The sequence below is a fragment of the Falco rusticolus genome, chromosome W (assembly GCF_015220075.1).
Source record: "Falco rusticolus isolate bFalRus1 chromosome W, bFalRus1.pri, whole genome shotgun sequence".
Classification (NCBI taxonomy): Eukaryota; Metazoa; Chordata; class Aves; order Falconiformes; family Falconidae; genus Falco; species Falco rusticolus.
In genome coordinates, this window is record NC_051209.1 from 2,493,770 (window position 1) to 2,506,650 (window position 12,881).

The following is a 12,881-nucleotide window of genomic DNA, read 5'->3' on the forward strand; positions in this document are numbered from 1 at the left end:
ATTAAAACAGCAGAGACAAAATTTTATTGAAATTATTAAAAGTCCTCCAGTGGCATAAGCACAGGCTCGAGGCAAGGCTCGTTAACATCAGTGGGAGTCTTCCTACAGCCCCACAGATGCCACAGGAATGCATACTTAGGCTCCTTGTGCATTGGGTTTGCATGGCAAGGTTCTGGTAGCAAAGGGGCTACAGGGGTGGCTTCTGTGAGAAGCTTCCCCTATGTCTGGTGAAGCCAATGCCAGCCAGCTCCAAGACAGACCCACTGCTGGCCAAAACTGAGACAATCAGTAATAGTAGTAGTGCCTCTGCGATAGCATATGTAAGAAGGGGAAAAAAAATATCTGCACAACAGAATTGCAGCAGAAGAGAGGAGTGAGAATATGTGAGAGCAACAACTCTGCAGACAAGGTCAGAGAAGAAGGAGGGGGAGGAGGTGCTCCAGTTGCTGGAGCAGAGATTCCCTGGCAGCCCATGGGGAAGACCATGGTGAGGCAGGCTGTCACCCTGCAGCCCGTGGAGGTTAAGGGTAGAAAACATATTCACCTGCAGCCCATGGAGGACCCCACACCAGAGCAGCTAGGTGTGCCTGAAGGAGATTGTGACCTCATAGAGAGCCTGCACTGGAGCAAGTTTTTTGGCAGGACTTGTGACCCAGTGGGGGACCCATGCTGGAGCAGTCTGTTCCTGAAGGACTGCACCCCGTGGGAGGGACCCACACTGGAGCAGTGTGTGAGGAACTGCAGCCTGTAGGAAGGACTCATGTTGGAAAAGTTCATGGAGGACTGTCTCTTGTGGGAGGGACCCCATGCGGGAGCAGGGGAAGAGTGTGAGGAGGAAGAAGCAGCAGAGACTTGTGATAAGCCAAATGCAACCCCCATTCCCCTGCACCGCTTGTGGGGAAGGAGGTAGAGAAAAGTCGGGAGTGAAGTTAATCCTGGAAAGAAGGAAGGGGTGGGGGAAAGCTGTTATTAAGATGTGTTTGTTGGTTTTTTTTCATTATCCTACTATGATTTGAATAGTAATAAACTAATTTCTCCAAGTCAAGTCTGTTTTGCCTGTGATGTTAATTGCCGAGTGAACTCCCTGTCATTATTTTGACCCACGAGCCTTTCATTATATTTTTTCTCCTCCTATCCAGCTGAGGAGTAATAGAGTGGCTTCGGTGGGCACCTGGTGTCCAGCCTTGGTCAACCCATTACACCTTGGCAAAGGCTGTAAGACATAGCTGCACTGAAGGGGAGACAGAATTATAAAACTCAGCACTCGCGGGTGCGGGGAGTCCACGCATGTTTGTAGCACACTGGTGACGCACAGCAGCTCAGCCTCTGCTTCCTGCGGCGATCGGCCAGTGGAATCCAGCGAGGAGCACCCCAGGGTGCTCGGTTGAGCCAGTACCACCGTCGGGGACCGGACATCCGGGTGATACTAGCTGCCACTGGAGCCGCGCTCCCACCGCCGTAGCTGAAACCGGCTCCCTCCCGCCGCCTCCAGCCCCAGCTCCACTGGGTCTCGCCACCCATTCCCGCCTCCCAGCATACCAACCCCAGGCAGAGGCGGCCCGCCCCTGATCGCGGACCTCAGCACCGCCACAGCCCCTGCCAACCGGCCGCCATTTGCTGCCGTCAGGCAGCCCACCATTTGCCCGTCTCACTCCTCCCCTTTCGCGGCAAGGACGGGCCTCCCTGCCTCATCCCGCCCGCCGTCTACCCTCAGAGGAGGCGGGGGGCCTGCGCGGCTCCCGACCCCCGACCCCCCGGCTGAGAGGCCATCGCCTTTGCTGCAAAACCTCGGACAGCTCCTGCGACGGTGGGCTGCAATCCTGCTACCGGTTGTCACCTGCCAAGCCCAGCCCCCCGCACCTCACTTACACCCTCCAGGTCCTCGTGCCCCCACGTTTGAGACCCGCACCCTAGGAGCTACAGGCTGCACACACCCCACTCCACCCCCCTCCCCTTCACAGTTTCAGTTCTTTTAACGGTACAAATTATTTCCTCATAAGGCCACCAGCCCTCATTTAAAGGAATCTGAAAGACAAGCCCAGGGGTCCTCCAACTACGTCCCGCGGGCTGGATACGGCCCCCCAGGGTCCTCAATCCGGCCCCCGGTATTTACAGAACCCCCCCGCCGAGGGTTGGGGGGGGGGGGGGGGAACCAAGCAGTCACAGATGACTGCCTGCCACTTCATCCGCGCCAGCCCCCTGGTTAAAAAGTTTGAGGACCCCTGGGACCTCACAAGCCCCAGCAGAGACATTTATAGACGTCAAGGTTCCAGTTAGGGGAAAAAACCTAGCAGACAGAAAATATCATTTCTCACAATGGACACAGAGCCATGGCAATGATCCAAATACAGGCATGCTCCCAAAGTTGAGTCCAGCTGTGGCTGAAGCTGAACTAGATCTGAGCCGATGACCAGCTTCTGCTGTACCTGCTTGAGCTGCCAAGTGTTTGACAAGCTACAAATTATTTGTATTTTCATTATTAACAGGTTGCTTTAGTTTTTAAATTATTTGCTAGCAGCAAACACTACAGTTTAAGAACAAAGTTGTTAGATTTTTTTGTTATTTCTAACTGCATGTTATATTTTCACAATAGTCCCTACAGAAGAGACACTTCAGTCCTTAAAAATAAGCAACCAAATTAAACATCTATTTAAATGTTTTCTCATTCGAAATAATACCAAGTTACAGAATTTGCATGAGAGGACCCTATTCTGCACCATTAGCTAATTAAAAGTTTCACTGCAGACATGAAACAAAGCAGAGGCTGCACAATCCTCTAGCGAGTTTCACACAGGACTGATATCTGATTTCATCCTAAACCTGCAGGTGAAACACACTTTGGCAACTGTTTTTCTTATATTGTCTCAGTAATTCAGCAGCTCTCAAACTATTGATCAGCTCCCTTCTCCCTCCCTGTCCATCTTTCAGAAATATAATATTCATGAGAGGCTACAAGCTAAGTCTACAAATCTACCCCAACCTCAAGCCTCAATTTAATACTCACTTTATTTTGTATCCAGACACACCTCACAGGTTTTTGTTCATTCCCACTTTTCAATTTGTCACTGCCTAGACTCCACTGCTTTAGCTGATTAGTTTCATTTAGCATAAATTCAAGCATTCATCCCATGTCACCACCACAGGCTCCAGACAACAACTGCAGCCACATGCTGCCCCATTGCAAGCTACAGACCTGTATAACACAGGGCATTTGGGGGGACCAGCAGTATATATTTATTTAGAGGGAAGAACTCCTCCAGCAATGCATAGGTATATAAGTTTGGAGATGTCTGTGTGTCTATACAGACATTTGGGGCAGAAAGAGGATGAAAAGGTGGCTGTTACAGAGAGCAGCCAGAACTTCTCACTCTCCAAGTCAATTGTCCCTCTCCTAGTATCATCTGTTGCAGTAAGGAGACATGGGGGACTCCACCAGTGGAAGCAGTTTGGTCTTTAGACATTTGGAAAGGAAATTCTAGGGAAGAGGAGGTTGCAAACAGAAATGCTTTCCAGTGGAGTTATTACTTGAGGAGATCCTTTCACCCTGTCCCTCAGGGTGAGAAGGGGATTACTCATTGCCCCCACTGCACTCCCATCTAGACTCAGCAGGAGTCTGGACGGAGGTAGCATTGGGCACAGAGCAGTTTCTCTCCTACTAAATTTGCAAGCTTTTGTTGAAAAGGGGAGATCAAACGGAACAAAAACATAGCCCAATTGTGCTTACCAAACCATGGCCCTGTTACCAGTACCATGTACCTTCTTGATTTACATTGGACATTAAATTACCTAAAAGTTAGTTTAATTGGTTAGATACACAGGCAGATTGTTCCTTTAATTCCACGGATACAGACCTTGTGGCTATATGTACAAATACCTAAACAATTAAGAATTACGCAGCTAAGCAAGCAGGCCTGTCCCCTCTGTGTTGTCAAAAGATAGGCTTCTTATCAGAAGTCAGGCATAAATACAACAGCCAACTTTCATGATTAACATTGGGCCACATTCTTCCCTCTGCACAGAATTCTCATCACATATTATTTGCATCTCAGAAAACACAAAAAAAATATGCAAGTTACATTAATCAAATTGAAATTTTAATTGAGATCCATGTTGGTTTTGCAATAGTTTCTAGAAGGCTATGCTACAATGAAACACAAGAATAATTTTGAATGAGACTAAATGAAAGCACAAATCTCAGGAAATAACTCTGCATTTGGAGAAGACTGAATAGAAAAGCTTGATTCTAACTAAGAACTACAGGATTACCAAAAGGGAACGCCCTTGCAAAAATTCTTCCCTTCAGCTAAGGCTTCAAAAAGAAAGGTTTTCGGAAGTATGGAGGTACCTCCAATCTCAAGGCAATAATTGAGAATTAGAAGTCCTTCGCATCCTTAAACAGAGCTAGACAAATATTTTCTAAACAAATGTAACTTTATAGTAATGAGCTATTAATCTTATTAAAATAAGATCAAGTCTTGTCACTGGGAGCTGGCACTGTAATTGCCAGTCACTCAGTTGCTCCCAATTTATTAGATTAAGAAAATAATGCAATATTTCATGGCTGGTATTGTTTTATTGTCTAATATTGATTAAAATATTTACGCTTCTAATTTTCAGTCCACATTTTAGCACTCATACCTATGGCTTTTACTTTTAGTACAACATCTTTGTGTCAAGTGTCAGAATTTAATTTCAAAAAAACTGGAACTTGATACCATATAGACAAGTCTTCTCTATACTTATGTTTAAAAATATTCATTTTCATAAATGATTTATAGAAGAGTCTTCTGGTAGCTGTCTTCTATCTCATGTTTACCACAGATTCTACTGAGCTTTTCCTAATTTAAAGCATCCCTTTTAGAGTGTCCTGCTGCCTCCATGTGAAATTTGTTTCCTCCCTCCCCCTCAATTTAATGGGGAAAAAAATTAAAATATCAGTAGCTGCCAATTATAAGCAAAAATATAAAGCACTATAACATTACCTACATTGCCTTTTACTAAACTAGGTTCTTGAACACTCTAGGAACTTTAAAAAGTATTGAAAAGGCACAGGATTTTTGTTCTCCAAGACCTCCAGCAACAATGATTTCTCCCCAGCCTGAAAGTTAGGGACCACTACTAGGAAACAGCAAATGATATGTCCAGAAAATTCACATGTATCCAATTGGCCACTTACAATAGAACCCACCAGATTTTACTGATTCTTCTGCCACAGACACCCTGCAAATCTATAACAAGAGCTTGGTTCTATGACAAGAGGAAAAGAGGTGAAGTTACTCTTACATATACTCAGGGATGGTGTAACAGTGATACAAGCTATTCATTATTAAAATCCTCACAAAGCTGTCCATGCCTGCGGTAGTTTCTGTTCCATGGTATTACATGAATGGGAAAGTTATTTTTCACATATGAGAGAAGTTTAGTTGCACATGAAGAAAGTTAACTTCAGTCCACTTGTCCAGCTTCCCAAGGACAGCATACTGGAAAGATGACCACTGATGGTTCAAAAACCAATGTAAAAGCTAACAAAAATAATTGAGTATTTCATTCCTAAACCTGCATGGTGTGGTTGTCCTAGTCATCCATCTTTTCATTCTGTGTGTCCACTAGTTGTGGAGTTTTTAAGTCTTCAGCTTGTTCATGATTTTTCTTATCATCTACTTGACTAGTTTCCTTTTCTTCTGCTTCTCCTTGATCAATGCTTTCATATTCTACTTGTTCCAGGTCTGTTCCATCTATAAGTTCTGCCAGTACTTCCATCTGTATTTGATTTACATGCTCAACATGTAACTGCTCCACATGAACTTCAGCACCTTGTTCAGTCTGAATGCGTTCAACTTCCAAGTAACTGATTTGCACCTGTTCTTGCAGTTCATCCATCTGTGTGCCTTTCACTTGATCGTCCTGTACGAGATCCTGGTGCATCTGTTCCACAGTTACTTGTGCAGGATCCACTTGTACCTGAATTACTGGTAGGACATGGACTTGTTCCACTTGTTCTATTATAGTCATTGATGTTACTGGTTCAGCTTCCACTGGGAGAACCTCTTCTGTTACTATTCGTTCTGAAATATTGTGCATTTCTTTGAGATGCCTTCTCAGCTCACTGCCTTGCATAAACCACAAATCACATAAGGTACAGTGGTTGGGTTTGTCACCGGTGTGTATTACCAAGTGATCTTTAAATTGATCCCAGCTGTTAAACACACTGTTACAAACCTGAAAAAAAAAGATACAGTATGTTAAACAGTGCCAACAAAAATATGACTAAATATAGTGCCTATTTGAGATCATAGCTTCACACAGTGTAGCTTGCTACTTGGATTAAAAAAAAAACCACCTACCCACACGTACATTAGAGTTAAAAGCTGAGAAGTCAGTTTCAGATGAACATAAGACCTGGCATATTTATTTTTAAGAAACTGTGTGCCATTTTGAGTTGTGCATACACAGGATACCTACAAAATTTATGAGTCAGTACAGCATTTGAAAGTTTTCTTATTTTAACCTTATGTGAAATTCACATACAGATTCACACCCCAGTAAATGTCTGGTGCTAGAATTTTGGGTGGAAAGCCATTTATGTAATAATATTATATGATTAAAGTGTAATACAAACTGTCCTTTTACTGAAGTTCTAGATGCAGTACTATTAGCCAACTTTTCTTATCAGCTTTCATTTGTTCACGGCACTGTAAGATTTACCCAGCTAGACTAAACTCTCCCATTTTGCCATAAAAAAAAAAATACTTGATTGAATTCAGCAGATAAAAATCTCTCAAAACTCCATCCCTTTAAGTCTCTTCCAGCTAAAAGTACTGCTCTGACTGCAGACATAGTATTTTCACAAAGCACTTGAGCACACTTCCTTCCCTTCAGCTGGCACTGAGTTAAGTAACCTGAAAACAACACAGAGACTGCAGAAATGAATGAGATGCCAGGGTAGAAGAGAGAGAAGAGTGGGGTAGAGTCAGGCTCAGAGTAAAGAAACAGGCTCAGGGGTCTTTGTCCATGCAAGTGTTCTTGGCTGCAGAAAGAAGCAAAGAACATGTGTGTCACTTAGCAAATTTTTGAAACAGAATGTTCCTTCTCAATTTTCAGCAACACAGAAGGATGATGGAGTATCTGAGAGGGATTAACTCAAGAAACAGGTCTATGTAATAGAGCTGAATATCCCCATTTTGCTGTTGAGATCTTAAAACCATGTTTGCAATGCCAGTGCTTTCTTGTGTGTGTCCGTCCCTCGGCTCATGCTTTAGAAAGAAGCTGCACACACACTAAAAATACTAACCTTATAAATAAGTACTCAAAATTACTTAATCATAAAGGTAATGACTATTGGTAATGCCCAAGCACGTAATTACCGTTCTTGCCATGTTGAGCCTAATTCAGTATTCAAGGCATACAATGAAGAGCACCAAAAGCGCTTATCAAGCAAGCGCAATTTTGTTCTCTCCTCTTTGTTCAGTGAGCCAAGATTTAATTTATTGAACACTATTCAAATTTAGTTCTAAAGAGGAAAAGAAAAAAAATATCCAAGAATTGCCATAGTTGCTGCAGGCTGAAATAATACTAACCCGTATTCACAATATCTGTATCAGAGAACGCAATTAAACCAAAGGGTCACAAATACAAAACAGTAGCTTCATTGAAGCTACTATGTACAATTTTGTGTTATACAGTCGTTTTCATGTTCAAACAAACTTATCTTTAAGACAAACACATATTCCCAAGTATAAACTTCAGACTAGCATAACAACTAAACGATGCAACAGCATCAGTGAAACTTCTGATTATTTGATTAGTAACACACAATTCATTCATCTCCTGCAGTATTCACTGCTTTCTGTGAATAAGATCACTGTTTTTTTGGAACAAATAAAGCTAACATCCAGCAGTTTTGCTTACTACACAACCCAATTTAACCTCAAACCACAGCCATTCTGTGAGCCTTAACAGGGGGGTTGAGACTGTCACAGCAGTGGAGCAGCAAAATGGCAAATAACAATGCTACAACCAACCTCAGCTCTCATATTTTATAGCTTTTCAAAATCAACTTTTAAAAGTTAAGTAACATTCTTCTGAACAGCTTTTCAAATGTCAGCTACGTACAGCGACCAAATACCATAGCTATCCATTTACAGCATTTATATTTGCTTAAAACATTCCAACTTATGATGACAATCTGTAATGACTTTCCAAACAAAGTCAATATATTGGTATTAAATGGAATAATACAATAGGAAACAAAATAGTACTTTATATTTTGGACTTTAGTGAAGCATGCTCACAAGCAGGAAAGGTCTAGGTCAGTGCATCAAGAACCTTAAAAAGGAAGCAGAAAGATCAGCAAGATGCAGGTGAACACTTACCTACTCACAAGAATCTCTCTGATTAACAAAGTATTATGAAGCTCCGCATCAGTAGTTCCATATTTTAAATAGAACTACTTAGATATAAGAATTTACCCTCATGTTGTGGTTGAATGCAATCTTTATAATTTATTTTACTAAAAGTAGTTCTTGGAGACATAAGCCCACTCTTGTTGCCTTTCCTGCTCAGTACTTCCACACTCCCTCAGGACAGGAAGGTTATCTAGCCTCAGATTCTGCTACTTCTATTGCCCACCTGACATTCATACAGCTTCTTTCTTCCCTTTTTAGCTCCAGCTCCAGACTGACAAGCCGTCAGGTGACATTTGAGCGTGCTATTCCTAGCAAAACGTTCATGGCAGTTTGGACATTCAAATGGCTTTTCACCTGTTAAGACAGACGCAGGGATTTGTAAGTGTATAAAACCAGCCAGTTATTGGTCAGTTCTCCCTTCTTCCCCTCTCCCTTTTGTGTAGGTTGATAAACATGCTGTAAAGACATGGCCAACCAGATTATTCTGCAGAAGTGAAAGATGTTCTAGATAAACTTTTAAAATATAAATAAAAGGCAAAAACCTATCAAGTCATAGCTCTCATTTATTTAAAAAAATAACACAACAACAAAAAACCCATCCACAAAAAAACCCACCCCAACATAATTCCCAGTGCTATTTAAGGTATACTTAGGTTTTTACGTAAGTTAATTATTATTCTGATGAAATATCTTAAAAAAATAGCAGCTATTTCTCTCTTTTTACCTGATAATATTAACAGTTAAAGACTCAGAATTTGTGTATACTGACACATTAAAGAAGTCATATATAAATAATACAAAGTTTTATTTTCAAGAATAATAGCTTATGCTTGAGAGCTGAAACTGAGCTCCAGAAAAAGAAGCTGGCACAGAATGACCATGAAGTAACAATGCATCAGTATTAAAACACAGAAAACAAAACCCGAAACTTTCATCCAAAGTTGTACATTGTTATTACCATCATCAAGTAGTAACAAAGAACTGGTGTCTGTTTACTAATTTTATCATACACAAACACAATGAAATTCAAGGAAATTAACGTTAAAAAAAATTAGGAACAGTGTGTTTCTTCTGAAAGTCTGATAATTAATCTGTGGAGGTACTGATACAAACATTACTGAAACAAACTGCTTAATGAACTCTAAAAGAGGCCGAGACATTTCAGTGAAAATGTAATAATCTATTCTAGATGATTAAGTTTAAAAGCATGCATTTTCAGAAGCGCAGTAGTTATTGACTACTGAGATGGAAAGCCAATAAACCTGTATTTTCAGAAATAAAAAGATATTCAGAAGTGCCTAACTAACTTTTCAAAAGAAATACCCAAGTAGCCTATAATTCTCACTTATATACCTAAAGGCCACAGAAAAGTGTTAAATGGTGGGAATATTCCCCTTGATGGTTATAAAAGGCTGTTTTTTGAGACTGTAGTACAGGTAACACAGAGGATGCTGAACTGCCACCAGTCTTACAGATCAAAAATCATAGATTTTGCATGAGCAACCAAATATATTGGTCAGCCAAGAGGATACTACAGAACAAAACACCACAGATCTTCACCTACCCTACAATCTGGTCACATTTAAAGAGTTACTTGGAGCAAGGCACCACCCAGTCAAGGACAGATTTATTTTAGTCTTACTCAAATTCTTCAATAATCTTCAATGCATTCTGCCAAAAGTATCTGAAAGTGACAATTCAAAGACAACAGTGGTGATATCCAAAGGCCAAAAGACATTGTGTGACTTCCTGCACAGTGTAAATCAATGCTGCTACCTCAGCTGCGCTGGTCACAGCGGCAATGGAAAATACAGAGAGCATGTCAGCCTGCCTCCAGCTTAAGAAACACTGGCGAACTGGGGGATAAACAACTCTGCTAAAGGTGACAACTTGCTTCTCTTTCCCCAAGGTGTCATCCAACTACAAGTTCAGTCTCATCTAAGTGAGATTTTTGTTAATCAGGCCGGAACCCTCCTTTATAATTATCTTTTTTCCATTTGTGAGAACAGGTGAGATTTCACTTGCCAGTCTTAACTAACTCACAGGACAGAAATTCTGATCTAAGACAGTCCAATATTGCACTGGTCCTTTATAATCCTACAGCCACAGGAAGGAGACTGCCCAAAATAAGTGGTGGATTTTCTTTTAACCCAAAGACATTCATAACACCACAGTGACTTTTATTTACCTAATATGTAAAAAATACCAGGAAATTAAACCATAACCATAAAGCTGCCATATCATTATTTAGATTGGGTTTAGAAAGAAATAGTAAGCCTAGTTGGGGGGTTTTGGTTGGTTTCCCCCATCACCACCACAAAGGCAGGCATTTATCAAATTAACTTCTTGGGATCATTTATTCAAGGTATGTAAATAGAGTCGGTTTATTCACTCTAATTGAAGATGTTATTTGCAGTTCGAAGTACACCACCTGTAAAATGTATTTTAGATTTATGAAGAATGGCAAAGACCTTGAATAATTTTTCCCAAGAAGTTTGTATAATCTGTGTACAAATTACTTCAGTTACAGGGTTTTCAGACAAGGTCAGATTAATTTAGCTGCTTGGAACGCATCACAACTCCTTCATTCCACCTTTGCTCACATAAGCACACACACATTCTCCATAAAAAGAAAAATATAATCAGGAAGGCCTAACTTTGAGAAATATTCAGCAGTCAAAACTCCCAATAAAGTCAGAGGGAAACAAAGCTATTCAGTGTCTGCTAGGGGATATAAACTTTGCAAAATATTAGGATTAGATCTAGCTTAATTCTAAGATTGATTTCTGTATGAAAAAATTGCTTTTCTTGTATAAGACAAGTTAGAGCTATTGAACTCAGCAGATATACATTATTATCAATGCAGCCTTGCAGAATTTCTGTCTTATGAATTACTTATGATTGCTAAGTTTCATTCATTCTCATTAAGGGAAAAAAAATAAAAATCATTAGATCAGGCCAAAAAGCTTCCCTCTCTGTAAGTTCTGGAGATGACTATATTAATATGTTTCTATTACATGATATACAAGACAATTTTGAGGTTTTTTTTCCCCGAGATTCAGAAACTGCTTAAGGCACTGTACACATGCATGAGAAAAACGCCATATTTCTCCTTCCTTTCTTTTATTGAGACAAAGATAATAGCCATTGGTAATGTCAAATTCCAACATCAAGAAGAATTACTAACCCTGATAAGGTATCTATTTCTGCTCCAATTGCTACTTTCATGTTATTGCTGCTGGTGCAATTAAGCAGCAACAGTATCAAATACTTTGTAGGCCATTTTCTCCCATGCCTTTTAATTTTTTGTATTCAACCAGTGCTATACAGAATTAAGAACTTCAAAAGCCTTTGGCTCAATGGGAGTTTTTCCACTGACCTTAGGAGACCACAGTTAAACAGCAGTATCTAGTTGAATTTTAAGCTTAAGGCTTTCAAAATGCTGAACTGAAACTAATTAGATTCCATATGTTATACTTGTATCAAAAAATATTTCAAAAGTACTCTGCATCTCCTGTGATACGCTAAAAGTTGCTTCATCCCTAAAATCCTTCATTACAACAGCAACCACCACACTGATATTTGGGTTACCTCTGTTAAATCCACCACAAACTTTTCTCTGAAAGGACTTGTTAAGTAGCTTGTATTTGGCTTGGTCATAATGGAGAAACACTCCCTACTTCATAGGGGATAAAGATTTATCAAAGACTTTTTATAAAATGCAACTTTTAAGGGACTATTGGGAGTAGGCTAGAGTATCATATATCAATACCCAGCAGTCTCATACACAGATACAAAGAAATTCTAATTTAAAGGCTTTAGCAACAACAAGCCATGAAAGAAATAGGACTGCTACCCTCCATTAAATTCTTACTGATGACTCATGACTGACATATTAAACAAAAGCATTTGAAAGGTCAGGACAACATATATAGATAACTCTCTGAATGTAAAATATATGATGCTCAGTACCTATTCAGATAGTACAGACTTTTCAGCGAGATTAAAAAATAACATCTTAACCTCCCATATTATACAGAAGAAGGAGCACAAGTAATTTTGTACCCAAAAGATGCTATCCAGATTTCAGAGAGGAAGATTTTACAGTAAATATTATATATATAACTATTATAAAGTCTACTATAGTCACTAGAAATGTTTTGCTGCGTTAATTAACAAAGAAAATGAAATCGTACGTGAGATGTCAAGAGCAAGGATGAAACTTTCAAACAAGGTGGTACAAGAGAGAGTTGTTAGGGAAGTATTTTATGCCTAATGCATTAATAAGCATTTGCTCAGAAGTTCTGTTAGTTAAAGAAACCCTTTAAATGGTTTATTCCATCAAGAAGCTCACAGTTCGGATGATATTTCAACAGAAACATTTACTAACATAATAAATAAGAAAAGGAAAATAAGAGAGAATCTCCTCAGTTTGGTACTTTTGAAGAAGAACACGTGCTTTAAGAAGTGATTTTG

The 12,881-nt window shown here is 40.1% G+C and overlaps 1 protein-coding gene across 1 annotated transcript in view; it reads right to left on the bottom strand.

The window, feature by feature from the left end:
- Nucleotides 1-3,782: 3,782 nt before the first annotated feature.
- LOC119140906 (zinc finger protein 131-like) overlaps nt 3,783-12,881 on the bottom strand; it is a 16,990-nt gene continuing 7,891 nt past the window's right edge. Inside the window, exons 5-6 of the mRNA XM_037372570.1 lie at nt 8,629-8,796; nt 3,783-6,219 (exon numbers count right to left, since the gene is read on the bottom strand). Coding sequence (XP_037228467.1) covers nt 5,575-6,219; nt 8,629-8,796 — 813 coding nt within the window. The 3' untranslated portion in view covers nt 3,783-5,574. The remainder of the gene's footprint in view (nt 6,220-8,628; nt 8,797-12,881) is intronic.